This window comes from Mesoplodon bidens, assembly GCF_964165515.1.
Source record: "Mesoplodon bidens genome assembly, chromosome: 2".
In the NCBI taxonomy this organism is placed as follows: domain Eukaryota; kingdom Metazoa; phylum Chordata; class Mammalia; order Artiodactyla; family Ziphiidae; genus Mesoplodon; species Mesoplodon bidens.
Genome location: NC_138177.1, coordinates 46,891,746 through 46,917,574, shown reverse-complemented (window position 1 = coordinate 46,917,574; position 25,829 = coordinate 46,891,746). Strand labels below are relative to the sequence as shown.

The window sequence follows — 25,829 nt, the reverse complement described above, 5'->3', positions numbered from 1 at the left end:
GTGTATGCACACTCACACACACATACACACACACTGTCTCTCTCTCTCACACACACACACAAACTAATGTAAACATGCCAACTATCCTTTAGGAGCAGGACCTATCTTTTTTCTCAGAGCATGTCTTTCCAACTTTAGGGATGTTAAAACATCCTTTCTTTTGTAGAAAGGTTGTGATAGGAAATGGTAATTATCTTTAATGTTTCATTTTGCAGAATGAAAGTTGGCAGTCCTATGTTAGTACCCTTCTCTTTCTGTGTGTGTGTGTGTGTGTGTGTGTGTCTCTAGTGTTTTCTTCTTAGCTGGTCTGTGAAATCCAAAAGTGCGGGAACCATTGAACCAGATGACCCCTACAGCCCTGTAAAGCTCTGATGTTCTCTGGTTTGGATTTTCTCTTGCTGTTTGTCACAAACATTAATAAACTCTCTACAAAGGCAGGGTAAAGTGCAGGTCTTCATAACATTCCCTGTCAATGGTTTCTGTTTGGTGCCTCATTAGAGACCAGAGGCGTGACACAGTGCACTGAGTTCAGACCCGAGTTTGAATCCTGGCTCTGCCACTTACTGCATCGCTTTGGGCAAATCACTTAATCTCTCTGGTTTGTTTCCTTGTCTATAAAATGGAGATAATGCTGTCTCCTCCAGTGACTGTGATTAGACCGACAAAAGCCCTCACCCTGAGTTGGCCTCAGTATGTGGGAACTACACTCTTAATGGTTATGTTTAGCCTCAGGAGCTTCAGGAACACAGTCTCCATAGACCTGGGAGAGGAAAGGAAGCCTAAGAAGTCAATCTGAGGTCCTACCCATCTCTGTCCAGCACTGGGCCAGAACCTTGCCTGATGCTCCACACAGGGTCCCTAAACTGTGGCACTCTAAGGTGCAGCTGTAAGAGACAAGCAAACACATGTAGAATCTCTCCTGCAGTGACCACACACAAAGAGCCTCTGTCCTTCAAGGAGCCTCCCAGACCCTCCACCCCTGCCCTAACCTTATCTCCTCGTTGATAGCATCCAGCTGCTCCTGCAGCATCATGGCCAGGGTCTGGGCGTCTGAGTGGCTGCTGGGGGAGACAACGTCCATGGAGCCCACCAGACCCCCTGGCTCATCCTCATCCACATCAGAGATCTCAGGGTCACTGTCAAAGGCAGGGGTGGCTGTGGGGACCAGCACCCCAGGCAGTGGAGATGGCTCCCAGTCCTTAGCAGAGAAGGAGGGTAGAGGAATAGTAATAAGACACACCAGATGACTAAGGAGCAGGACCCTCCCAACCTATACCAGCAGCACTGGCATCTCCTAGGAGCTTGTTAGATATGCTAAATCTCTGGCCCCATCCCAGACCTACTAATTCAGAATCTGCTTTTTAACAAAATCCCTGGGTAACTTACTTGTATGTTAAAGTCTAAGAAATACTACTCAAACTCAAGGAGCCAGATAGCAGAATGGTTAGGAACAGATTCCAGAGACTGCCTTGCTTTGAATCCTGGCTCCGCCAAATACAAGCTATGAGAGAGTTGTTTCACCTCTCTGTGCTTCAGTTTCTTCATCTGTAAAGTGGGAATAGTAATAGTACCTACTTCATAGGTAGCCCTGAGGATTAAATTAGGAAATGCATGTAAGGCACTTAGTACAGGGTCTGGCACCAAGTAAGCATTATGTAAAGGCTATCTGTTTCTACTCACACAAAAGGTGACTAGATATAGGGAACGAGAAAAAGCCAAGCAGGCCTGACTGTCTTGTGTCTCGGAGTTTCAGCATATTACAGGACCCTCTGATCAACCCTCAGAGGAGGTAGCTTCTCAGAAATCATTCTACAAACCCCTTCGGTAGACAAAGGCCCAGAGGCACAAAGAGCACAGAACTGGGCTGGGAGTGTGAGAAGAGCAGCGGAAGAAAAGGAAAGAGGCCATCTCTCACCCCATCCTGTATGACCCAAACCCCCAAGATCCCCTTAGGGCTCTTTTCCCGCTCCTGCAGCCTTTAGACTGAGGTCCTGGGCAGCTGGTGTGCTCTTATAAACAGAGGAAAGGGAGAGAGGGGAAAGAGAAAAAGAGATGACTTCAGACTTCAACTCCCCCCTCACACTAGGGGTTTCCTAATGGCAGAGATGAATCTTCCACCATCAGACTAGGAGTTCCCTCCTTCTCCACCTATATCTTCTAGTGCCCTAGAGCATGTAGAGGATCTGGGCTCAAGACAGAGCATGGCTGACAATTATGGGGCTAGGAAGGAATCAGACTTCCCCAAAAGATTGAAGTCAGTCCTTTTCTGCCCCTCATCTTTCCTGTTCCCTCGAAATCTCCCTAGGCAGACTCCACATCAACTATATGCTTCTCAGAAAACTTCAGGTGCCGTCCCATGGCCAGTTAACCTGTCATCCTCTCTCACCTACCCATAAACCACAGCTTTTGTTCCAGAAAGCTTGCCAATTCCATCCCCCACCCTGCATCCCCCACCCCAACCACTAGAAATACGTGCCTGCACACCCAGGTACACATGCACAGGCTTCAGTGGGGCCTCAGGGACTCGCTGACCACCCACCAGCCTCTACCTCTTGCCCACCAGGAGGTCGAGGCGAGACACAGCTGTTGCAGTGATGGCCCCAACCCCAAGGCTGCAGCTGTCGTTGACATGGGGGAGGGTAGGGGGAGGATTTGCATCACACCAGCCGTCTGTGAAACTGGAGCAAGGCACGTGGCTGAACTGACCCCAAACTCCCCAGGGGAGACCCATCCACACTCACCCCTCCACCCCCTCACCTTGGCAGGCTCTTCCCGCAGTGCTGAGTAGGAACGATGAAGACCTCGAGGTGCGTGGGCGGTTGTGCTCAGGGAGAACCGCACATCTGCTGCGCTGCCTATGTGCGCCCTTGAGTGGCGGATGGGGGAGAAAAGACGAGCCCTGAGGACTGACAGCCCCAGCTTACACCCACTGGGCCCAAAGAGTTAAGGGATCTTCAGCTTGGAAAAGAGAAGTCTTAGCAGGACATGAGCTTTTGTTAATGACTTAAGGGCTGCCAGGTAAACAAGAGATTAGGTTTATTCTCTGGTGCTCCAGGGATCAGTATGATCCAGGGGAGAAAGTTCTAGGGAGGCAGCTTTTCACTTAACACAAGAGGCACCTTCAAATAGCAAGAGTTGGCTTATGATGCAACTGGTAGCTTTAAAAAAAGCTGCACTCCCCTCAGAGAGGTATTCAGGTGGAGACTCTCTGGCCACCTGACAAGAATGTGTGGGAGGGATCATGGCACCAAGAGAAGTTGGAAGGGATGATCTCTCTAAGTCCTTTGAACTCTGAGCGTCTTTGTGTCTTGGTCCTCTCCCTAGCAACTACCTCTGGTCTTCCTCTGGACTAAGTCCCTGGCCAAAATTCAAGCCAGGCATACTCCCTATCCCCAGGAAGCTTCAGGAGGCCCTGCCACTGTATCAGAGACATGGGCTAGAGAAAGCATTTTGACTGCCCCAAGGGTCTATCCCAACCCTGAAATTTTAGGATCACGGTAATGATCCTCTGGAATATCTGGAGCCTCCCCTACTGACATTTCTTCCCTATGCCTTCCCAGTTTAGAACTTGAGGGAGCCCAGAGCAAAGGGACAGGGTGAGCCTACAACAGGTTACACCAGGTATCTGGAGGGATGGGGGAGTTTCTGCTTATTCCCCCTTTTCCCTGCAACTCAGTCCCAATTCCGTGATGGGGCCAGTGCTTCTATAGTCAAAGCCAAGAACTCCCAAGCATTAAGGAAAGCAAGCAGTGCCAAATAGCTTGGCGTACTCTGGGCTATGCCTTTTTAATTGGCGTAGAGGGTTGGTCTCTTCTGAGCAACCTACAGGAAGGGAGAAGTAGGAGGAATTCCAACTACCATTTTTTGTCTCTATTTCCTGCTTCTCTCTACACTCCTATACAATAATTCCTAACACACTTGAAATTGATACCCAAGTCTCTAACACCCCAGAAACCCACAGGCTTCTCTTCTTCAAGTTCAACGTCTCTTTCCCTAATTTAAGCCCTACCCCTCTGCGTATATACATGTACACTTTTCCTTTAACCTCTCTTCAAAGAAGCAGGTCCCTGTTTCCCTGATATAACAAGAGCATGACCATAGGGAACCTTATGTGTTCTGATCTAAGAGACTTTGGTTTGGACAGAAAATATCCAGGAGCCATGAACCTTGAGTGGCATCATCTACTTCAGTCTCCTCGATTGTCAGCCTGCCTCTCTGGGCAAAGGACTGAGGGCAGGCTTGAGGTCTGAGTTCACTGCCAAATGCTTCACAAAATATGAAGAAAAATCCAGAAGTTCCCTAAAACATGGGCCTAATTTAAGCATTAGATTCAGAGCCCTAAATAAGGTGTCTCAAAGTAACTAGAGTGAACCAGATACTCCCTGTGAGCAGGCCCTGTGGGACATGGGTGAGCACGTAACTCAGCAGACCCCTCTCAAGGGCGTGCTGTCTGTCAAGGAAGCAGGAATCATGCCCTGTGTCTCATGGCAGCGGGGAAGGATCATCCTGTGCTTTACTTGCCTCTCAGCATCCCTCAGAGGACAGGTGCTCCCTTCTAAACTGCCCAAGTGAGCTGGATGACTTTACAAAGTTCTCTAAGCCTCAGTGTCCCACCCTGAATATGAGGAGGACCCTGAGGTCCTGGGCGGTATTTTGGTGGGAGGAAGTCTCCTCCCCCAGGGTCCATCTAGGTCTGTCCAGGACTCCATCACAGCACACTCAGCCTCCTGAGCTCCCGTACCTGGAGTGGATGCCATCCACAAATGGCCCTCCTCGACCCTTCAGCTGGTCCACCTCTTGGCGCAGCTTCTCAATCTCTTCAGACAGGCGGCCCTGTGCCAGGCAGAGCCATGGTGGGGGCAGGGGCAAGGGAGGGGAAGAGAGAGGAGAGAAGGACAAAGAGAACAGCAGAGTTGGGGAGAAGCAGAAGAATGCGCTGCAAAGTCCAAAGCCAGGGACCCAAGGCCAAGCCCACAGATGACACCAAAAGAGAAGAGGTCCAACTGGAAAGTGAGTAGAAGGGTTGGCAGGGGCAGGGCCAGAAGGAAGGTCTGTCTGGAAGGACTCTACCAGAACAGGCCTGCTGAGCCCTCACTAACAAGCAAATGCATGACAAATAAGGCTGGGCGGCAGAGGGGCCCTCAGTGAACTCCCAGACCTCCCAGACATTGCTAGCATAGGGATAGTGGCTAATCCGCCCCCAATCACCGGAAAGCAAGAGCTTCACCAGGTCTGAGGCGCCACCAAATCCTTCTGTCGAGTCCTTCACAGCGTCCTGCCTCTCTGCTACCCACTCTCTGCTCTACGCTTAGGGCTAAGTTTCTTCTTTACGGGTGGGTGGCGGTGATGCACCTACTATGATAGGCTTTAGGGAGGATTAGTGAAATAATGTGTGTACGTGGACTAACAAACTGGCTAGCACGGTGCTGGGTTTTAGGGCAGCTGCTTGAAACACAGGCGTGTTCCTTCCTCACAGCAAGCTCAGCCCTCCCAGGCTGGCAGGGCTGGCCAGCAGCTGGGTACCTTGTGACGGTGCTGCTCTTCGATCTGCCGCTGGGAGCTCTCCAGCTCTTGGATCAGTGTGTTCTGGGGGAGGACAGCTGTGAGCCGGGAAGCCCCCTTCCCCTCCACCCCGGCTCCGGCCTTCCCCTTCCAGCAAGATCTGCCTTCCGGTCTGCTCTCCCAGCCCTACCTCTCCCTGCCAGACCGCCCCACCCCCAGCCCAGGCAGCTCCACTCCACACCCCTCCGCAGTCCCCGCCTCGCTCAGCCCCCACCCCCGCCCGCTCCCGACTAAGCTCTCACGTCCCAACCATTCCTGCTCGCCCGGCTCCACCCACACTTTACCCACCCCGCCCCTTTCCGCCAGCGCCGTCCTTCCGGGCAGCCCTGCCCATCCAGGCCCGCCCTCCGCAGCACCTTCTCCTCCAGGGCCGCCATGCGCTCCTTCGACTCGCTAAGCAGTCGGTCCACGGTGTCTGACAGTCGCTTGTTGTGGTCCTCGTTCATCTTCTCCCGCTGGCGCACCTGCATAACCAGACCACCTTGCACCAAGCCACCCGAGGGCCATCTCACTGCAATCCCAGGGAGCCACTCGTTCCTGCTGTGGTTCCAGCCCACTCACCTGTCCCCTTCTTATCCTCTGGGGACCCCTGCCTGCAGCTTTCCTGACCACCTCCTCCCACCCCTCTGTGGCTCTGTCTCGGTCCCTAGCCAGGTCCTTCCCTAGCTCTCACTCTTCCTCCTTTCCCCTATCCACAGACCATCCTGGGATGCCGCCCTGGGGTTGAGAGGAGGGTTGAGAAGAGGCTCGAGAGTCTGGCCCAGTAAGCTCACCCTTGCCAGCTCTTGGTTCTTTTCCTGCAGCTGTCCTTCCAGCTGCCGCAGGTGCTTCTCAGTGTTGCCATGTCGCTCTTCAGCCTGGAGGGAGGAATGGGCCAGTGCAGCCTGAAGATCATCTGCCTTCCTGCTCAGACCTTGTGTCCCATGCACCCAGGTGCCAGAGCGGCACCTTGGGAATCAGGGCCTCAGGGACCAATGAAGCCAAGCTCTCCACTTACCATCTTGGAGCATAATTGCCACCACCATTGCCCTTCTTCCCAAGTACCCCAACCCTGCCACTTTCCCCCCACCCATACCCTCTCCTTCCTGCTCAGGGTTAGCCTTGAAACATCCCAGAACTGGCAGCTCAAGAGGCTAAATTCTCCCTACGCTTCCAGAAAAAAACTCCACTTGAAAGTATGAGCGACCATAAATCTCTATGCCTCCAGATAGATGGAATTGCCCTTAAGAGCATGGACTCAAACCAGACTGGTTCAAATCCTGGCTCCCTCCCTTCCCAGCTGTGTGACCTTGGGCAAGTTACTGAACCTCTATTGAGCCTTTATCTCCTCAGTAGTAATAACAGCACCTATGCCCATTGCAAGGACTAAAGGTGATAATCCATGGCAAACACTTAGGACACAATAAGCACTCAATAAATGTTAGCCGTGGTGATTACCTTTGTTATTAAAGCAGCCTGGGTAGAGTGGTCTCCCCTTCCGTTCATGCATCTTCAGAGATGGAGACCCCCCTGCCTCTTCTGGCAAGGTATTCCAGACTATCACACATCTTACAGTCAGGAAATCCCTCCTTAAAGCCCTTCTACTCTGACTCCCTTGAACATATTAATCTTCAGTCCATCCCTTTCTGTCAGTTTTGAGAGTTACTAAACCTGACTGCTCAGCACCCCACACATAACGTCTTCTGCTGCACTTTAAACTCTGCCCTTCATTCCTAGGGGCCTGAGAGGCCTTAGAGACGACCAGATTCAACCCCATCATTATAGAGATGATGACATCATCACAGAGACAATGACACAGACACCCAATTAGGGAGGGAGTGACTTTTCCCAGGTCACAGAGCCAGTCAGTGGCAGAAGCAAACGTGGTCCTGAGTCTACCGAGGTACAGCCAGGCTGCAGGTTCCATCCCCAGAGCCCCCAAGCTGCCACACTGGCACAATGGCCTGCCTCTATCCTCCAGAGGCTCTGGGGTCTGATGCTTATTAAATATTGGTTTTCTTCTCTCCGTTGCTTGAGTGGGTAGCTATGGTGATCCCACATGAGGCACCCCTGAAAGCCTCCGACCCACTGTAAACACTCCTAAATTCTCTTGATTAAGCCACCACATGTAGATGTCCATGCATTTACATAGCTCTTCCAGACCTAGGATGTTTTCAGCCTGCATACCTCCATAAAGTTAACTATCCATTCGGTAAAGTTATATTCCCTTTTATTTGTCCAAAAGCTGAAGCCTTCAAACAGCTAGGGATGGTCCCTAGATCTAGAATGCTTCAATTTGACAGAAAAAATAAAAAAGATATGCTCAGCCTAAACTCCCACCCCATTCAGAGATGTATAAACTTTGATCATATTTCCTCTCAGGTTTCACCTTTCCAGAAATGAAAGTCCTATTTTTTCCACTTCAGACCCCCCCTCAAAGGAAGTATTAACTACAATGGTGTAAATGATAATCAAAAAATTTTGCATCAGCACAGTTTCTTCTACTTATTAAAGTACCCTTACATCCCTTCTTATGGGACCGTCACATCCCTGTGGGGTGATGAGGGCAGGGATTACTCTTCCATCTGACAGACACAACAACAAAGTGTGTTTCCTGGAGTCACGCAATGAGAAGCAGTTCCCTGGCCCCCAGCCCAACGTGCCTCCCACTCTCTCCATTCACTGCCTGGCTACATAAGAGCTCAGGAAGCAGGGAACAGAGGAAGATTCCCAGGCCCTTGGCCCGCTTGCCTTGGTGAGGGCTGCAATTCTCTGGGCCAGCTCAGCCTCCACCTCTGGCAGCGTCTCAGCCTTGCGCATCGTCTGCTGCAGTTTCTGCTCTGCTACCTCCAGTAGCTCCTGCAGACGTTGGGCTTTCTCCTCACACTGGCAAAGTGGGGGGTGGGGAGAAGAGTCAAGAGGGAGCACTGAAGCTTCCCCCACCCCCCTGGCCCATCCTCAGTAGAGAGCAAGTGATAGGTCAGAAGCCACAGGGAGCAATCTTGATTCTTGGCTACCCAGAGACACCTGACTTTCCCTTTCCCAAGGTGACCAGCACCTCAGGGTCTCCTGGGCCACCAAGGGGAGGTTCCAGCATGATCATTAGGACCTCCAGGGTCAAGTACAGTGTCCCCCAACCCCATCTGCAGGAGTTACCTGGCGGTGCAGGGACTCCTTATTGGCCAGCTCATTCTCCAGTTTGTCGTTGAGGTCATGAATCGATGTAGCCTCACGCTGAGCAGCCAGGTAGCGCTTCTCCAGTGTGGTTATTCGCTCCTCCATGTCCTCCTTCTGGGCTAGAGCCTGAGCGGTACAGGAGAGGATGAGATGAAGGTCATCAGCTTTTTCCTGCCCTCATCCTGTCCGCACCTCCCCACCAAATCTGGCTGGCTATATCTCATCCACATTACCCTATCAGTTTCTGACCTTGACCCATCCCTCCCACCACTCCTCCACACATTGGACCCTACCAAGTGTTCAGTCTTACACTCCTCAGCCCTTGCCTGGCTCTCCCTCTACACCCAGGACATCCAGCAGCTACCTTCCTGAGTGCCAGATACCTGCACCCAGAAAGATAGGGTCAGGCCCAGGCCCTTGCTCACTTCCCGGAGGTCCCGCTGATGTTTGCTGCTCAGCTCCTCCGACTTGATAAGGTCCCGGCGGGCCGTGCCCAGGTCCTCCTCAAGTTCGGCCACGGTTGCTGTCAGGATGACCAGTCGCTCCTGGGCCTGGCTCAACTCAAAGTTCTGCTTCTCCAGGAGCTCCTGCAGCTCTTCTACCTGGCCCGCGTCATGCTCCAGAGACAGTGAACTATCAGTCAGTCATCAGAGCCTTGGGCATCCCATTCCCCTGCCCTGCCCTGGGGAGGTGGGAAGAGGGACAGCACAACCAGAGCAGATCACAGCTGTGCCCCCAATTTTAGAGCACACCTCCAGGTACACCCTTCTTCCTCTGGCCTCCAGAAGCCCATTCCAGACAATGACCAAACACTCTCACTCTCCTGTGTATCTCTTGAAAAATAATCATGTCTAGTTTTACCTGCTCTTTCAGCCTCTTGTAACCTAGAAAGGGGCGTGACTAGGGGAACGGAGGCTCAGAAAGAGAAGTGATCTCTTAGGTACATGGCACCTAACAATTCAGGTGAACAAACACATTATATGCTTAGCAGTCTATGTACTGGGCACTAAAACAAAAATCTGTAGAGTTCTTTGCAGATGGGGTAGGGAGAAGAAGGAAAGAGAGATGGTACCATTGGAGAAAAAGCTCCAAATTTAATTCAAGCAGTTGCTCTACTGTACTAAGGCAGGGCAGGGCCCCCATCTCCTGTCTGGGGTAAGACATGTCCCCTCTATGCAGCTCCCCATGACCCACCTTCCACAGGCATTTCAGTCCCAGTTCCACAGCCCCCTCCTCTTCTGCCACTCCATCCTGAACCCCTGCCTCCTGCTGTAGGGCAGACACCTGTAGGGCACAGTCCCCAGGGCAGTGAGTCAAAGAGAAGAGAACCTCTTCTACATTCCAGACCCTTCCAAGTCTCCCACCTCCTAGAGAGAGATGTCTCCTGTTGGCTAACAGTCTCCAGTTAAGACAGAGGGGAGAAATCTGATGAGGAACAGAGTGGGGAAAAGGGGTAAGCCAGCCTTGGCTTCCAGGAGCTGCAGTCTACAGATGGAGGGAGGGCAAGCAGCTTACCTGCTGGTGGGCACCCGCCAACTGCTCTTCCAAGGTGGTCACTCTCTCCAGGGCCACCCGGAGCCGCTCTCGCACCTGTCCAAGATAAAAGGGGAGATGAAGAAAGAAACAGGGGCCCCGCTGGACTCAAGTTGGAGAAGCCCGGGCTTGGTCTACCACCACTGAGCATAAGGCAAAGAGAAGGACCTGCCAAGAGGCAAATTTCTGAGAGGGAACCTAATAGGAGGATCTGGAAATTGGATTAATGGTAGGAGGGAGCCAGTTATGAAGCTAGAAGGCAGTTTTCCCTAAACACAGGATTCAGAAATCTCAGAGAAGGGATGCACGGAGGCTCTGGGGAAGCCTGGCTGGATTGGGGGTGGAGGCAGGCTGTGGGCCAGCCCAGGTACCTTCTCATCCAGGGCCTTGTGGTGCTCAAACAGTGACTTGAGAGCCTTCAGCACCTCCACCTCACTGGAAACCCCTGAAGGTGACTGAGCCTGATGCTTCACCACAGTCATCCTCAGTGACCGCTCATGACGGGACACTAGGCACTCCAGATGTTCCAGAAGCAACTGGCAGAGAGAAGGGGAGGGCAAGAGGAAGGGCTGTGAGCCTACGCCCCAGGGGCTATAAGCAGGGTCCACATGAACACCCAGCAGACACGAGTACTGCCACGGGTACCATTGTTAGAATGGTGAAATACTTCCATGTGGGTAAACAGCTGCTGCCCCAACTGAATAATACCTGCCCTAGCCTCTCTCCCAAGACCCCGACCTTTCCCATGACCCCGAACTAGAGATGAAAAGCCTAGCACGGATGGTTGAACAAACTGACTCTCACCCCAGAATATAAGGCAGGAGGAGGTTAGGACAGGGCTGGGGATGTGCTGGCCCTGGCCATGCCTGCTCCCTTTGTCATACCCCCCACCCCCAAAGCACAAACCCACGCCAGGTCACCCCACTTACCCTCGTGTTATTCCGCTCTGCTTTCAGCTCTGATATCTCTTCCTCCCTCTCTAGAAGCTGCTCCCGAAACATACTCAGCTCCCGGGTTAAGGTGGCAAATTCCTGAAAACCCCCAAGGCCCCTCAGTGCTCGGGGATCCACCACCTAAGCAGTATCCTGCACGCCCAAGTCAGTGGTGGGGTCCTCTCACTCGTCCCTTACTTCCACCAACTGTCCCCAGAAAAATCCCTATCCATCCATACTACTAGTGCTTCTCCAGAGGGGAAGCATTCCAAGTATGTGGTAGGGTGCAAGGGAATATAGTTGGATATAAGAGTGAGAAAGTCTCCGAGTCTGCTCTGCGGCCCCTTCCCCCTCCAGCCACCAGTATAACCTGCTTATGTCCTCCCTCCCATTTTGTACTTCTGTTTCTCCAACAATCCAGTGACATTTCCCTTTAGAAGTGGATGGAGGGGAGTTTCCCTTCTGGTTTGGCATTAGTAACGTCCCTCCCCAACTCTAAGCCCTCTGACACACTGCTGCCAGGGTCATCTCCCAAAGCACAGTGTTGTTTTCACCATTAAATACAAACTTATTATCCTGGTTTCCAGCTTCTCTCTCACAGTTCCTTTCCATACACCCTAAGACCTGGTCCACCTGGGTAACCGCTGTTTACAGTCACTAGTAAACTTCTTAATTCCACCCTTTTGCTCAGTGGGCTCCCCCGGACCCCTGAAAGCCCAATCTTCTGTCAGCACCTGATCTGTCAAAGTCCATCTCAAAGGACACACCTCCTTGGGACCTTTCCAGACTTCCCAGCGGAAGGCTTTCTCCCTCCTCTGTAAACTGTTACGGACACAGGCACGGTGGGCACCTACCATGTACCAGCTCCTGCGCTGGTCACTGGAAACACAGTAACAGAAAAGACATGATCCCTGCCCTCAGGAAGCTCCCAGTGAGGGGTTGAGATCAAATCTCAGGTCGGCCCGTTTGTGACCTTGGACAAGACACCTAACCCCTTGGAACCTCGAATCCGAAAGACAATCCTCCCTCAAGTGTTGCTCTGAGGATCAATTATCTGGCAGCTATTTGAGGTATTGACACTGTTTTAAGCAATCCTTCGGGGGCCCCTCTTCTCTTTCTCCACATTTTCTTCCTATCTTTTGGGCTCTTGTCTATCTCCTTTCTAGTGTTCGAGCTCCCTGGGGGCAGGGACTGGCTCCTTCATTCTGGGGCTTGTTCAGGGCTCCGAACACAGTGGGGTAGGATGGGCCCATCTCCCGCCCCAATTCCTCACCAGGGCTCCATATTCCTATCTACCAAGCATCACAAGACTCTGACCCCCGAACCCTTCTGGACCCTGGGTAGGAAACTCAGCCACTCTGGTTCTTCTCCCCACACGTGGGGAGAGGGCCTGGAGCTGAGTCCTGAGCTGTGTGGCCCCTCAGGGCTGCCTCCCTAACCCTTGCAGCACCCCCACAGGCAGGGTGGCCATGAGCAGTTTACCAATCTCCCCAAGTCTCAGCTTCATCAGTTGAAAAAGAGATGATGGCGATAACAGCACTAACTTCATCACTGTGGAATGTAGTGAAGGAAATCCCAGTCAGAGTGCTTAGCACACAGAAAACACAACAAAGGGTGACCATTATTGCTAGTAGTCATGTTGATTGAGGAGAATAAGAGGGGTATCACAGCCCTGCCTATAATTTTCCATGTGATGCCTCTTGTTTTTTTCATCTGTGCAATGAGAGGTGGACTAGATAACCTCTAGGGCTTCTCCCATCTCCGTTCTCTGGGGTTCGCCACCCACCACTTCCAAGAATAGGACACTGTTGAGGAGCAGCCAAGGTGGAGGTATCTTTCCAGTATAGCCTGCCACCTTCTGGCTGCATGGGTTCACTGCAGTTGGCAACTAAGGCTGTGTTTTCTTCCTGCATCAAAGTCCATCCTTTTCTCCAGGTGGAGCTGATTTCAGCCGGAGGAGCTTGGGAGTAACAGGGAAAAGTATTCTGAAGCAAGGCAAAGGAGAGTAAATGCTCTGTGAATTCCATTTGTTGAGATGCTAATAGACGAAGAGAGCTGAGGGCCCAGAAGCTGAGGGCTCTGAGAGGCTGGGTGAGGGGAAGGGGATGAGGGAGATGAAGACTATCAGGCCTTACCTGGGGAAGGGCAGAGTTAAGGTGGCACTGGAGCTGGTCTCGCTCATGCAGGGCATCCTGGAGCCGGCTCTGTGTCGCCGCCAAAGTCTCCTGACTCTCCCGAAGGGACTCTAGCAACTTCTCCCGCTCATCCAGCATGTTCACCATCAGCTGCTCAAAGTTGGCGTCAGCATCCGTTCCATGGGGAGGCCCCAGGGGGTCCCCCTCGTTAATTGTGGGCATCACTTCACACATGGTGGGGGTGGGCGGGGCCTTCTCAGTGTCAGGGCACAGGGGAGGGGTTCACAGGGTTGGCACCTCCAGGGCGACCCGTGTAGGGGTCTCAGAGCAGGCAGTGCCAGGTGAGTGAACAGATGGGCAGGGGCTTCTCCCATGGCATCAGTTGCTCTCGGTCTGAAAGGGGTCTGGTGCCCAGAGTGCCCCTGTGAAACGGAGGGAGAGGGCCTGGTTTAACCTCTCAGCGCTGGGGCTGGGTGCCCTATGTCCCCAGGCAAGCAGGCAGCGGCTGAGTGTGGCCATGACAGGCAGGGAGAGCAGGGCTGGAAGAGGGCCCTTTCCTTAGACTGCGCACTGGAGCCTGGCGGAGTCCCAGCTGGGTCCAGCGACAACCATCGTTTCTGGAGGGCAGTGGTCTGTTGGAGAAGAGACTGCTGTGAGAAACAGCTGAGCAGAGAAGGGCATCCAGGAGGTGGGTGAGGGGAGAGGAGGCAGGAACCTGGCCCAGAACGTGGGGGAAGAGGGTGAGGAGTTGGTGCATGCCCCTTCTCCGGGCTTACTCACTCAGATGGTGCCTTCCTTAGTTCTCCCAAGAAATGCACATGCCCACTGCTGTAGTCTCTGTCACCAGCTTCCCCCACCCACAGCTGTCAGAAGTGCAGCTGCAGTGGAGTGGTTCCCCCACCCACGTGGCTGGCTGGCCAAATATACAAATAATTCAGTAAGCGGCAAGGGAGCAGCCGGAAGGCTGCCCAGAGTCCTCCTGAGACCTGGGGCTGTGAGAGTGGGAGGAGTGGAAATAGGGTCCCTGCCCCACCCCATAGGTTTCTCCCCCACATTCAGGCCAAGGCAAGCACAGAAGGGGTTAAAGGGCTCTTAGTGGGTGTGAGTCCCATACAGGATGGACTACTGACCACTACCCTGACCACTGGCACAACATGGCTCCTTGAAAAGGCACAGGCTGGACACTGGGGCAGGCAGACAGCCCTGACCTGCTCCATGCCCATCATTCAGGGAGGAGGCTCTGGCTCAAGTCATCCCCTACCCCTGAAACCTGGCAGACAGCAGGCTTCCATTCTGAACTCATGGCCTACCACCTCTGGGTTGGAGCAGAGACAGAATGATGCAAAGGATTGATGTTGGTAGGTGGGGGAGATGTTACTCTCCTAGGGCAGGGCTTCCATGTGGGGCCCCTGCTCGTGTCTGGGAATCTTCTCCCTCCATGTAACTGCCCAATGCTGGCACTGTCAGAAGTCACCAGCTAGGGTGGTTAGCATGTGCACAGCCTGGCAGTAGCGCCTTGAGCCTGGCACAGGGAAGCCCAGTGGTCAGAGCAAAGGAAGGTGAACCGAGGAAGGCAGCAATGCAGCTAAGGATTTCTGCCTGCCATCAGCTTCCAACCTCCCTGCTCACTGCTGGAAGGCTACCACCTTAATCAGTTTTCAGAGGGAGCTGTCTTCAGAGCTCCTGTTTTATGAGAGATGGGATGTGAGACACCCAGCACAGCAATGAGCACTCAGAGAAGCCCCGTAAATGGTGCTTTCCTTCCTTCCCTACCCCAGCCCCATTTGGGAGACACAGGGACAGCTTCCTGTTCACCCCTCAGGTAGCAGACTGGGGAACAGGCAGACTGGGAGGGTCAGGGAGAGGACAGGCGGCATCTGGACCCAGTGTGAGGTGAAAAGTCAGACACAGGGAACCTCTGGCCTGTGGCAGGGTTGAACCTAGCAGGGGAACCAAAAACGGGCCATGTCTCTTCTACCTGAACCCCCCTGTCATCCCCTTATCCCCTCCCCCAGAAATGGGGGATAGCCAAGGTGAGGCTGGGGAGGAACTTGGGTCTGGATAAGATAAAAGTTAGAGTGCCAGCTTGAGAACTCCCAAGCTCATACCCACAGCCATTCCCAGAGGGCCCAGTAGTTCAGGCAGCAGGTGGGCGTGCCCACACATGCACACAGGGAGACACAGGAACTTGGAGACTTAGGACATACACATGTTCCCAGACACAGAAACTAGATACACACTCTGATCCAGGGATCCATTCCCCAAGCCGGACAGCCACCGTAAAGGGCAGGGTTCCAGGAGGTGGAAAGTAGCACCTTGGTCTGCACCCTACCTTACCCCAACATCGCTGCCCCACAGAGCAGCTGGGAGCAGGTAGGAGGGGCTGCTACCCCAGTCTTGCCAGAGGTGCCATCTCACTAATGCTAATAACAGCAAGTCCTCTGATTCTCCTACCCACTTCACCCTAAAGCTCCAATCTGTGAGGTTTAAAGGCCACATTAGCCCCACCATACCTCTCCAAGCTCATCAACAGCCAGGCCCTCATCCCTTCCCACTCCCCTACCCCCATCCCAAGAAGAAATGAGAAGCAGAAGAGAAGGGCAGTCTGGGGAAAGGGCCCCCTATGGCAGAGGCTGTCTTTTGGAGAAGAGTATAGTGTGCTCAGGAGCTCAGGGACTCAGTCCAACAGATCTCCAGGCAGCCTGCAGTGCAATATAGAGGAAGGAGCCCAGAGCGGGGACTCTGGAGACCTGAGCTGCAGTTCTGCCACAGACCAGCTGAGTGACCTTGGGCTTGCCATGACCTACTAAGGCCTCTACTGTAAGACAGAACCCACAACCCTTATTTAGTCCACCTCAGAGGGATGAGATCATGGATAAAGAGTTTGGAAAAGCAGAAAACACCCCACAATTGTAGGGGAGTATGAATTACCTTAGTAGTGGGCAAAGGCGGGCCTGTGGGTGGGTTTTACCTCTCACTGTTGTGGCCTCTCCCGTTGCAGAGCACAGGCTCCAGACGCGCAGGCTCAGCGGCCGCGGCTCACGGGCCCAGCCGCTCTGCGGCATGTGGGATCTTCCCGGACCGGGGCACGAACCCGCGTCCCCTGCATCGGCAGGCGGACTCTCAACCACTGAGCCACCAGGGAAGCCCTGTGGGTGGGTTTTTTATGGTTCCTTATAGGAAAGAGGTTGGGAAGTTCTCAGGAAGGAAACATAGGACCTCAGGCTGCCTACAGTGATGTGCTGGCTATTTGGTCTCACTTGGCCTCCTCAAATCCTCCTAGTCATTCTGGTGACTGAGAAGCTGGCTTCAGTGCCATCAGCCCTTTCCCAGCCTCCTTCCAAACCAAGAGCCAGGTAGCGACTCCACTTACCCTAGTGAACTGGCATCATGTAGAGCAGGTTGAAGATGAGCCCAGAGATGTATGCCAGACAGATGCCCCTGAGATGACTGGCCAGGACTTCCTCTCCCTGTCCCCACAAACTGCACAAGCATGGTGAGCAGAAGGGAGCTTAAAGACAGCCACGCCGGGACACCTGGCTCTTTCTGGTTCCATCGCCATCTTTAAATAGCACAATTATCATCTCAGCCTAACAGAAGCCTCCTCAACTCCTGCATAATTTCTAAGTAACACTCACAAGTCCTGATTCAGAGGCGAAAGCTACCAGCCCCCAAAGCAAACATATGTGAGGGGTTTTGCCAAGTGATGAGTGTGGGCAGGCTGTGACACAACAGAGAAGGGCTCCAGACTGAGCCGACGTGTGTGTGAGGAGGGAGGGGTCAGATGAAACCCAGGCCTCTGGGCTTTTAAACACAGAAGAGGCAGACTCTGAGGCCTCTTTGGCTCCCCCAAAATCACCCCCATCTTTTCCTAACAAACAGGAGGGATGGGCACTTGGGTCTGATGCTCTAGCTGGCCACACGCACACACAGACAGGCTGGCTCCCCACTGCCCTGCCAGATGGCAAGCCCCACCATGGTGAGACAGCTCAGCAAAGGCAAAGCTACCAGCTCCCATAGAAGCCAAAGGGCCAGGGCAAAGCTTCCAGGAGCTGTGCTCAAGTCTAAGTGGGCCATGACCCACACAAAGAGGGCGCTTTGAGGTAAAGAGGTAAAAGAGGAAGGTCAGATACCCACCCAATTGGAGGAAGGGTGAAGACCTGAGGAAATGGGGAGGGAAGTGGTCATCTAGGAAGATAGTAACAATTATAATAGCAACTATGATTTATTCAATATTTACCATGTGCCAGACACTGTGTTGTCAGTGGACATATATTAACCTACTCTAATCCTCACAATTCCTTGCAAGGAAGACACAATTCTTCTTCTCACTTCACAGATGTGAGAATTGGGACTTAAGTCACGTAATCAAGCCTATACAGCTAGTAAGAGGAAGAGCTAGGATTCAATTCCAGTCTGTCTGACTCCAAAGAGGGGTAGGGGATGGAGGAAGAGGGAGTGGACATGACTCCTTCAGGCATCGTGTTTCTTCCAAGAGGCCAAGGCACTTGGGCCCCGGCCCTTCTCACCTTCATCCAGGGAGATGGCAGCCTAGGGATAGCTCACGTCGGCCCTCCTCCACTGATCCTCCTCTAGCTTGAGTGAAGGCCTCTGTGTAGCAGGCATCATGGTCATGAGGCAGCCACTTCCCCATTGGAAGTGACCTGTCTCCAAAGCATCATCTATCACCTATCCAAGTCTCTCTCTCTACCGCCTAGCTGGCTCCATACTGAGTTGTAAGGAGACTGCCTGAGTTCCCCATACCATACCACATTCCCACAGGAACTACAGAAACACTTTCTTCTGAGCCCTCAGCCCCCCTCACCCTGGGGGGTTTTCAGATACCATCCTCCCAGTAGAATGAAGCCTCACTCCCCACCTCTCTTTCCCTCTAATCCAGAAGCTTCTCCTCCTCCCTTGTTCCTCTCCCTATCCAGCTCAACACCCCAAGAAGACTTGCCCTCACTCATCCTCTTCTCCAAAGCCCCAGTCAAGCCCTTTCTCCCCTGCTACTCCCTAGCTCTGCCCACTGTCATGCTCCCAGAGCCCACCTATTGCTCATGAGCTTCTAGCACCTCACCTGGTCTGCCTCAGTCTTCCTTTCCATGTTAGTCTAAGGAACTCCTGATCACCCTTCTAAGCTCATCTTAAATACCACTTTCTCTATGGAGCCTTTTCTGATTCCCCCCCATACATAAGATTGGCTCTTCCACTGACCCAGCACAGCCTTTCCCTCTGTTTGTGCAACATAGACTCATCTGAAGACTCTAAGGTGAGAATCATAACCTAATTATCTTTGGATGCTCCAACACTTACCATGGTCCGAACATACAAGGAGCTGAATGGATACATGTGACAGAGTCATTCTGGGAAGTGCATCTCTGACCAACTTTAAAGAAGGGGAACTCTAAAATAGAAAAAACTGACTCAAGGCCTGGGAATAGGTTCATTTGTCTTCCCCTCTGAAAAATTAAAACTTCTTTACAGCAAGATGGAGGCCACTCCTGCCTTGAAAGGAAGACTCTGGAGCAGGTTGATGGGCTGGCTCCTCCACTGACATGTGACTCTGGAAAGATACCTAATCTCTCTGAGCCTCCGTTCTTCATCTGTGAAATGGAGATGACAATAATATTCACCTCACATAGCTGATGTGAGGATTACTAGAGTTAACATATGCAAAGTGTTGACATCAGTGTCCAGCCAACACTCAGTAAGTGTTAACTCTTAGCACCCCAGTCTCCTGAAGCACCTCAAGGCTGGGCCCACTCCAATTACAATAAGAAAGCTAAAAACCTATATTAGCTACAGGAAGCCTTCCAAGAGAAAAACGTTCTTGGAAAAGCTTTACTGACAGTTTCTCACTGTTGGCCACACATCACTTCTAAATCATCCAGTTCCCTGGGCCCCTAAAAGGCCAGCAGTTAGACTTTCTCTGGGCATCAGGTTCCCAAATCTGGAAAATGAAGGTCGTAACACACAACATGATACAGTGATCTTACAGGGTGTCATGAGGGTCAAAGGAGTTAAGAGACATGAAACTGTTCTGAAAAGTATAAAACGCTACCCAAGCACAGGTTAGCACTGACTGCCAGCCCAGAGACTCAACTTCCGAACGTCGGCACATTCTGTTGATTCAGGAAGAGGCCTCTCTATCTGACAGGTTCCTCTGGGCCCGTATCTGTGAAGCCCGTCCCTCCAGCTGCTCCCCAGGAGTTATGAACCACCTCTTGCTAAGACATGGCCTATCATTTGGGTAAGCAAACAACTTTCTGTCCAAACCAGGATAGTAAATGGAGGCACCGTTAACAATCACACCAGGACACAGATATAAACTGCAGCTGCCCCGGGCATGCCTAGCCGTATGGTTACTCGCACTCTCACCACCCCAGGAGGACTAATGTCAAAGGCTAGTGGGGAAAGGAGGACTGCAAGTCTCTGTGCACCTCCAAGATAGTTCCGCTTCTAAAATAAACAAAATTACAGCCATCACAACTACATCTTTAAATTAAGCCAGGGATTTGCAAACTGGGCTTTATGATAGGGTACCTCTGGGGCAGCCCGGGATGAAAAAAGGGGAAAGAGGTGAGACAGACACAAAGGGCTCTGAACTCTCTTTCCTTTCTTTAATCTCATCAACTCCAAGTCTGTCCATTTTACTGGACATGTGATTAAGGTTTCATTTGTATAAAAGGGTTCCAAGCCTAAAAAGAGGTTAGAAGATCCCTGGTAAGTATTGTCTACAGAGACCTCTGCTAAAATAAATACATGTTCTCTCAGAGAGGCGGCACATCAACGCAACAGAGAAAAAAACCCGGGAAGGCTACACAGGTGACACTGGGGGCCCACATCCTAAATGTCTAGTAGAGATCATTTATTTACAAAAGCTAAGATAGGCAGGACCTGGCTTTCGCTGAACTTACATCATTAAGTACAGTAACCCTAACCATCTTCTGCTAATCAGAGCCATTGATTAACACTTATAGATGTCCTCAAATAATGTTTGCAAAAGAAGAAACAAAGTAATAAATGTCATTTATTTGGAGGATAAAAATCTTTCAAACTAGAGGTCTGTGTGGGACGAATACGGGTCCTCTGGCGTTCACAAAAAACTGCTCAGAAGTTTCTGCGTTAGTAGGTCAGCCCATCAGATTAGAGAGCTGTCACATAGCAGAAAACAGAACTGCTCAGAGGTAATTAGGAACACCAGAAGGGAGTGCTGCCAGGTGCTGGGGTGTGAAAGGTCCAGAGTACACAGAACTACCCAGAGCAATGTAGGCACCACAAAAAGTGTGTATGTGTATGTGGTCACAAAAGTATGGGGGCTATATGTGGTTATGACACAGAGAGAACGTGGGGGAAGGCATGTATATTCACACAACAGAGTGTGTAAGTGCATAGTCATGAGAATTTGTGGTGTAAATGTGCAATCATCAAAGAGAAGCACGTGTGTGTGTGTGTGTGTAAGAGTATGGTCATGAGAATGGGGTCCTGAGTACATGTGCGTGAGAGAGCATGAGTGGGTATGTATAACAGTGAGATTGTGTGTGGATGTGTGTGGTCATAAGTGTATGTCAGGGCTCATGATGGTATACGACTGTGGTCGTGAGAATGCATGTGTGTGTGCAGTCATGAGAATGCATCTGGGAGTCATGAAATCATGTATGTTCATAAGAGCTCATGGGTGCCGTGAAAGCTTTGTGGGTGTGCATGATCATGAAAGCGTATCACTGGTCATGAAAGAGTGTAAGTGTATATGTGGTCTTGAATTTCTGTGGGAAGGTATGAGAGGGAAAGGAGGGAAGGATGAGGATAATAATGAAGGAATGAAAATTCCACTTGTTCCATATGCTCTGTGCCAAACAAGGGCCAAAATTTTGGGGTACTCCACAACTGGCCTAGTGTGAGCTGAGGTCAAGGAACTGGGCCCAGCCCACCCTTCTACTTACCACCATCCATCAGAGCTCCACTGCCTAATCTCCCGAGCCCAGGGCTCCGTGTGCATTAGAGATGGCGGTGGTCACCCCCTAAGTCTCCCAGAATGCTCACTCTTCATGGAACAGTCAACGCCAAGCTCCTGGCCTGGCCACACTTCCCAGGCCCTCCTCTCAGCAGCTATCCTCTAAGCCAGTGGTCCGCAACCTTTTTGGCACCAGGGACTGGTTTCGTAGAAGACTATTTTTCCACGGACGGGGTTGGCGGGGGCATTGTTCAGGTGGTAATGTGAGAGATGGGGGGCGATGGGAAGCAGCAGATGAAGGTTCGCTCGCTGGCCCGCCACTCACCTCCTGCTGTGCTGCCTGGTTCCTAACAGGCCTTGGACTGGTACCTGTCTGCGGCCTGGGGGTTGGGGACCCCTGCTCTAAGCCAAACACAGGAAAATCCTCTTCTGTAGGAGCTGTCAAGAACCTCTATCATCCAGTGCCGACCCCCACCCCTGCCCGTACTTGGAACTGCAGATTCCTGCTTGAAAGGTTTTCTGACGTCATGCAGGCTAACCTCCCACCCTGGGAGGGAGCTCCTTCCACAACATCCCTGACAGTTCAGTCTTTACTTGATTATCCTTCAGGAATAAGGAGCTCACTACTAAATGAGGAATCCCTCATTGTCCTAAGGAAGTTTTTCTTAACTTAAATGGAAACCCATCTCTCCTTTAAAATGACAGTTATCTATCTGAAGACAGTGGCCATGAAGTCACATCAGACATGCATTTAATTTATGAGAATAAATTTATGAGAATAAATAAAATTCCGCTGGCTGGGCAAAGTGAGCAATAAAGGTCTCTAAATGCAAACCAGCTATTTCATCTGACACTTAACTACAAAATTATACTTGTACTTAAATACTCTTTTAAATCATTGTATACATTATGTATTTTTATAATTACTATATAACATATACTATATCTGTACATTAGTATTATTATTCAGAGTTATAAACCTAAACCACATACCATGGCTTTTTGGGAGATTTAGGAATTTTCACTTCACTGCCTATAGAATCTAATTCCCCCCCTGGTGTAATACCACCGTATTGGGTCCCCAGAGGACCCTCTGCTCCTGGTTAAATATTTCTAGTTGCAAGGAGGTGTCATTGAACCCAGGGGATCTGAAGACAGATCTCTTTAACTCAATCCAACGATTACTGTGAATAGACTTCCTATGCTGTAGTAGATTACTTACTTAGCTAGGAATTGTTATGGATACAAAAGGCAAGTAAGATACAATCTTTACCCTTAACAAGTTCACAGTCTACCTGAAAGAACTTAAGATATACAAGTAATCATTTGGGAGCAATACGGAGTAGCATGTGATCAAATATTCAGTCTCTCTCTGGCACAGCCTGGGGGTCAGCACTGAGCACCACTTGGAGTATGACCAACTGAATTAACTGCTGATAGTTTCTCCTCCCGCTCTTTGAGAATGAAGCAACCCCAGCCAAGGCCTCTCAGCCCGTGACTGACAGGCAAGAAGCTGCTCTGGATTAGAACTGACTTCACCTGGGGAAACAGAAGACACTTGAGGGAGGTGGGGGGCTGCAGCTCCCAATGCTCTCTGAAAGCAGAGCAATGAGCTGGGCAGCAGTCATGCTTCTTGTGTGACTGGTGAGCCAGCGGCCAGGAGATAAGAGGGGAGTCCTCAGGCTCTGCCAGTCCTGGAGTTTCATACCATCCTGGCTTAGAGCTCCTTCTCCCACTGCTATTTCCCCATGACATTCTCAGCTCCTAACAGGCCACTCCCAATTCAGCAAAGGTCCCCTAGAAACGCCCCCTCTCAGAGTTCGCCCAGCACCAGCACCTCTCTGAGTACTCTTTACTCTGCTGGCCATCCCAAGTGCCACACTCCTGTGAGCCAGCGCCACATGCCCTCCAGAGCTAATTATAGCTCAGTGAGCAAGCAGGCCAGAGGGGGGACATATGGTGACTTCATGTGGCTTCAGTACACACTCATCCCTCCCTCTGACCCCACTCCCTCCCCTCCATTTCTCCCACTTCCCTACCTGGGACCTAGACTCTGAGGCAGCTTTCACTCGGTCCTCCCTGCTCCATACCAACTCCTCCTCTCCAGCACACACACACCACACACAACTCCCTGCCACTCAGAAACCACACGTTGTTTCTATGTCAACCCATCCAAGGGCCTAAAGCCCCAGAGTAGAGCATCCCTGGCATAGAAAGACCTCAGCTATCTCCCCCATATCCTAAAGCCCCATTGGCCCCCACCTCCCGGCCCTGCTCCTCTCCCTAGCTCTCACCCTACTATCCTCAGAGGCCCTCTCTGAAAGGATCCACAAGCAATCCCTGACAGCTCTTTCCAGCTCTAAGATTTCAGCAGTCTCCTAGAGAGGAGACCCAGCAGCCTGTCTGCCTGCCCTGCCCTGCCCCTCCAATCCCTCCTTAGCACCCAGCTGCCAGACCTTCCTTATACATGCCACAGTTCTGGCATCATGACGTGCTCAGCTGCACATGCCCAGATACCACTGGACGAGATTTCCCTTTCACATCCCCCCACCCCCACTCTTTTATCTTCCAGAGATGGTGTCTCCCATTGTGCTGGGTGTCTAGTGCATTCTTGGCCCCCGGTAACCATTGTGCCATTCATTGCTTCATTTTATCTTGAGATACCTTTTATCCCAGGCAGCCTCCTCACACCTCAGGACAAAGTCCTAGAAAATAGCCAAAGGAAATCATTCAAACTGTTCCTTTTGCTAAGGTAGTTTTCCTTGGGACTGCCTACTAATTAATAGTGATAGGGGGTGGATGGGTTGGAATCCAGTTCAGACAGTTATTTGAAAGGATGTGGACAGGGCTCTGGCTTTTTCTAATCCAATAGCAATGTAACAAAATTGGGGCTGGTGGAGGGCGGGGAGGGGGGGCTGGCGGTGTGCAGAGCTGTTAACGGAGTGTCTACTGTGTGTACCTTTCAGGTGCTCCATAGCCCTAAATTGCCTTCAGAAGACTTAGCACCTAGCATGGTGTCTGGCATTATAGTAGGTGCCCAACAAATGTTTGTTGGATGTCAAACAAAGTGCTAGGTACCAGTTCCAATGGGGAAGACTGGGGGAAGAAACTGAAACGTGGCTACTGGAGGAGCTCCTTAAGCTCCCGCCAGGAGGGGATCTCCATGCTAAGCAGTGTCTCCTCCTTAACCACTTGCTCACCACATACGACAGCAGCCCCAATTCCCCCACCCCTCTACCAGCATGCCTCTCCTCAAAGGTGACTTTAGCACCTGGTGGCACCTTGTCCTCAATCCCTCCTCCTCAAAACAAAAAACCCAGCCACACCTCGTTTCCAAGTCCTTCAACCGGACCTCTCTCTTCCCACCCACCACCAAACTAAACTGTACGGGGAAAACATCCCTACTGCGTGGTCGAAAGTCAGTTCCCCACTCCCACCCTCCCAGCTCAGGAATCTGTATTCCAGCACTCTTTTATGGTTGCGCCCACACTCAACCCCACCTTCACCAGACCTCGGATTGGCCGCTCCTTCCACCCCACCGCCCTGGCACTGCAGAGATGGGGGCATCTCTGGCACAGCCTGAGGCTGGCACTTCGAGGAATGGAGAGCTAGCAATATTAAGAACGGGTGATATGAGCAACGCGGGAAGGAATAAGACCCCCGGGAAGAGCGAAGACCTCAGCACCTCTTGTGCCAAAGGAGCGGAGCTGGCCCGGGCGCTTCTTTTCTGACTCTGCTGGAGGGGAAATGGGGGCGCAGTCCATCCAGTTCCCACCGGGAGAGTTGCCAACTCAGCCCCCCCTCCCCCAAGCTGATGGAGCTGAAGGCGAACTCCACGCCCTCCCCGCAAATCGGGCATCGTCCCCCCCATTCTCACCTCCAAGGGCACAGGGCACTGCAAAGGCTGGTGAGGGGCGGCAGAAGAAGCAGTAGCGAAGTCTAAAGTAGCGTCTCTAAAGGAGACGACACATTTGAGTAAAAAGGTGCTGTTTCCCAAGAACCGCTAGACTGAGACCCCCCTCCCCAAACTGTGAGGGGAGCTGGAAGTGGGAAAAAGAGGCATCCTTCCCCAACCCGGGCTCTGGACGCTCACCTGCCTGCAATCACTGAAGGCCGGGCAGCTCGTATCCGAGCAAGAAGCCACCCCGGACCACGGGAGCCCGACGCATCCTAGGGAGCCGAGCAGGCGCGGACGTAGCTGCAGCCTCCACCAGCGCAGCGGCGCCCCTCCTCAAGGTCCTACCCCCTCCTTCTGCTGACAGTCCCTGGCCCCACCTCAAGGGCGGGACCTGACCGACCCCCTCGAGGCCACGCCTCCGCCCCGGCGCTCCCTCACACGTGACACAGGAGCCTCTTTGTTGCTGCGCGCCATCTTGGTTCTGCCCGGAGGGTCCTTTACGAGGTGGCGGAGAGCCGAGGTTTTTACCCAACGCCAGTTAAGTTTCAGAGCCCCCCGGAGTCCTGCCTCCTTCCCAGTGGGGTGCAGCACATATCCCTTTGAACTTACCTTTGTCTCTAACCACCTGCTCTCTAAATTGGCCTCAGTACTGGCCT

General features: G+C 52.1%; 1 protein-coding gene across 11 annotated transcripts in view; it reads right to left on the bottom strand.

Annotated features, from left to right (window-relative positions):
* The window catches only part of PPFIA4 (PTPRF interacting protein alpha 4), a gene marked incomplete at both ends in the record, with an annotated part of 35,289 nt that extends 21,722 nt beyond the window's left edge, over positions 1 to 13,567 (bottom strand). For 2 of the 11 annotated variants that reach the window (XM_081221616.1, XM_081221612.1), the window contains 14 exons: positions 990 to 1,198; positions 2,758 to 2,866; positions 4,742 to 4,833; positions 5,524 to 5,586; positions 5,919 to 6,026; positions 6,336 to 6,419; positions 8,293 to 8,427; positions 8,698 to 8,844; positions 9,144 to 9,335; positions 9,913 to 10,002; positions 10,234 to 10,308; positions 10,623 to 10,787; positions 11,181 to 11,282; positions 13,319 to 13,552. In XM_081221616.1, coding sequence (XP_081077742.1) covers positions 990 to 1,198; positions 2,758 to 2,866; positions 4,742 to 4,833; positions 5,524 to 5,586; positions 5,919 to 6,026; positions 6,336 to 6,419; positions 8,293 to 8,427; positions 8,698 to 8,844; positions 9,144 to 9,335; positions 9,913 to 10,002; positions 10,234 to 10,308; positions 10,623 to 10,787; positions 11,181 to 11,282; positions 13,319 to 13,552 — 1,805 coding nt within the window. Of the gene's footprint in view, positions 1 to 989; positions 1,199 to 2,757; positions 2,867 to 4,741; positions 4,834 to 5,523; positions 5,587 to 5,918; positions 6,027 to 6,335; positions 6,420 to 8,292; positions 8,428 to 8,697; positions 8,845 to 9,143; positions 9,336 to 9,912; positions 10,003 to 10,233; positions 10,309 to 10,622; positions 10,788 to 11,180; positions 11,283 to 13,318 lie in introns of all 11 variants that reach the window. The other 9 variants (XM_081221615.1, XM_081221614.1, XM_081221618.1 and 6 more) reach the window with 6 other exon arrangements.
* Between the last annotated feature and the right edge of the window lie 12,262 nt (positions 13,568 to 25,829).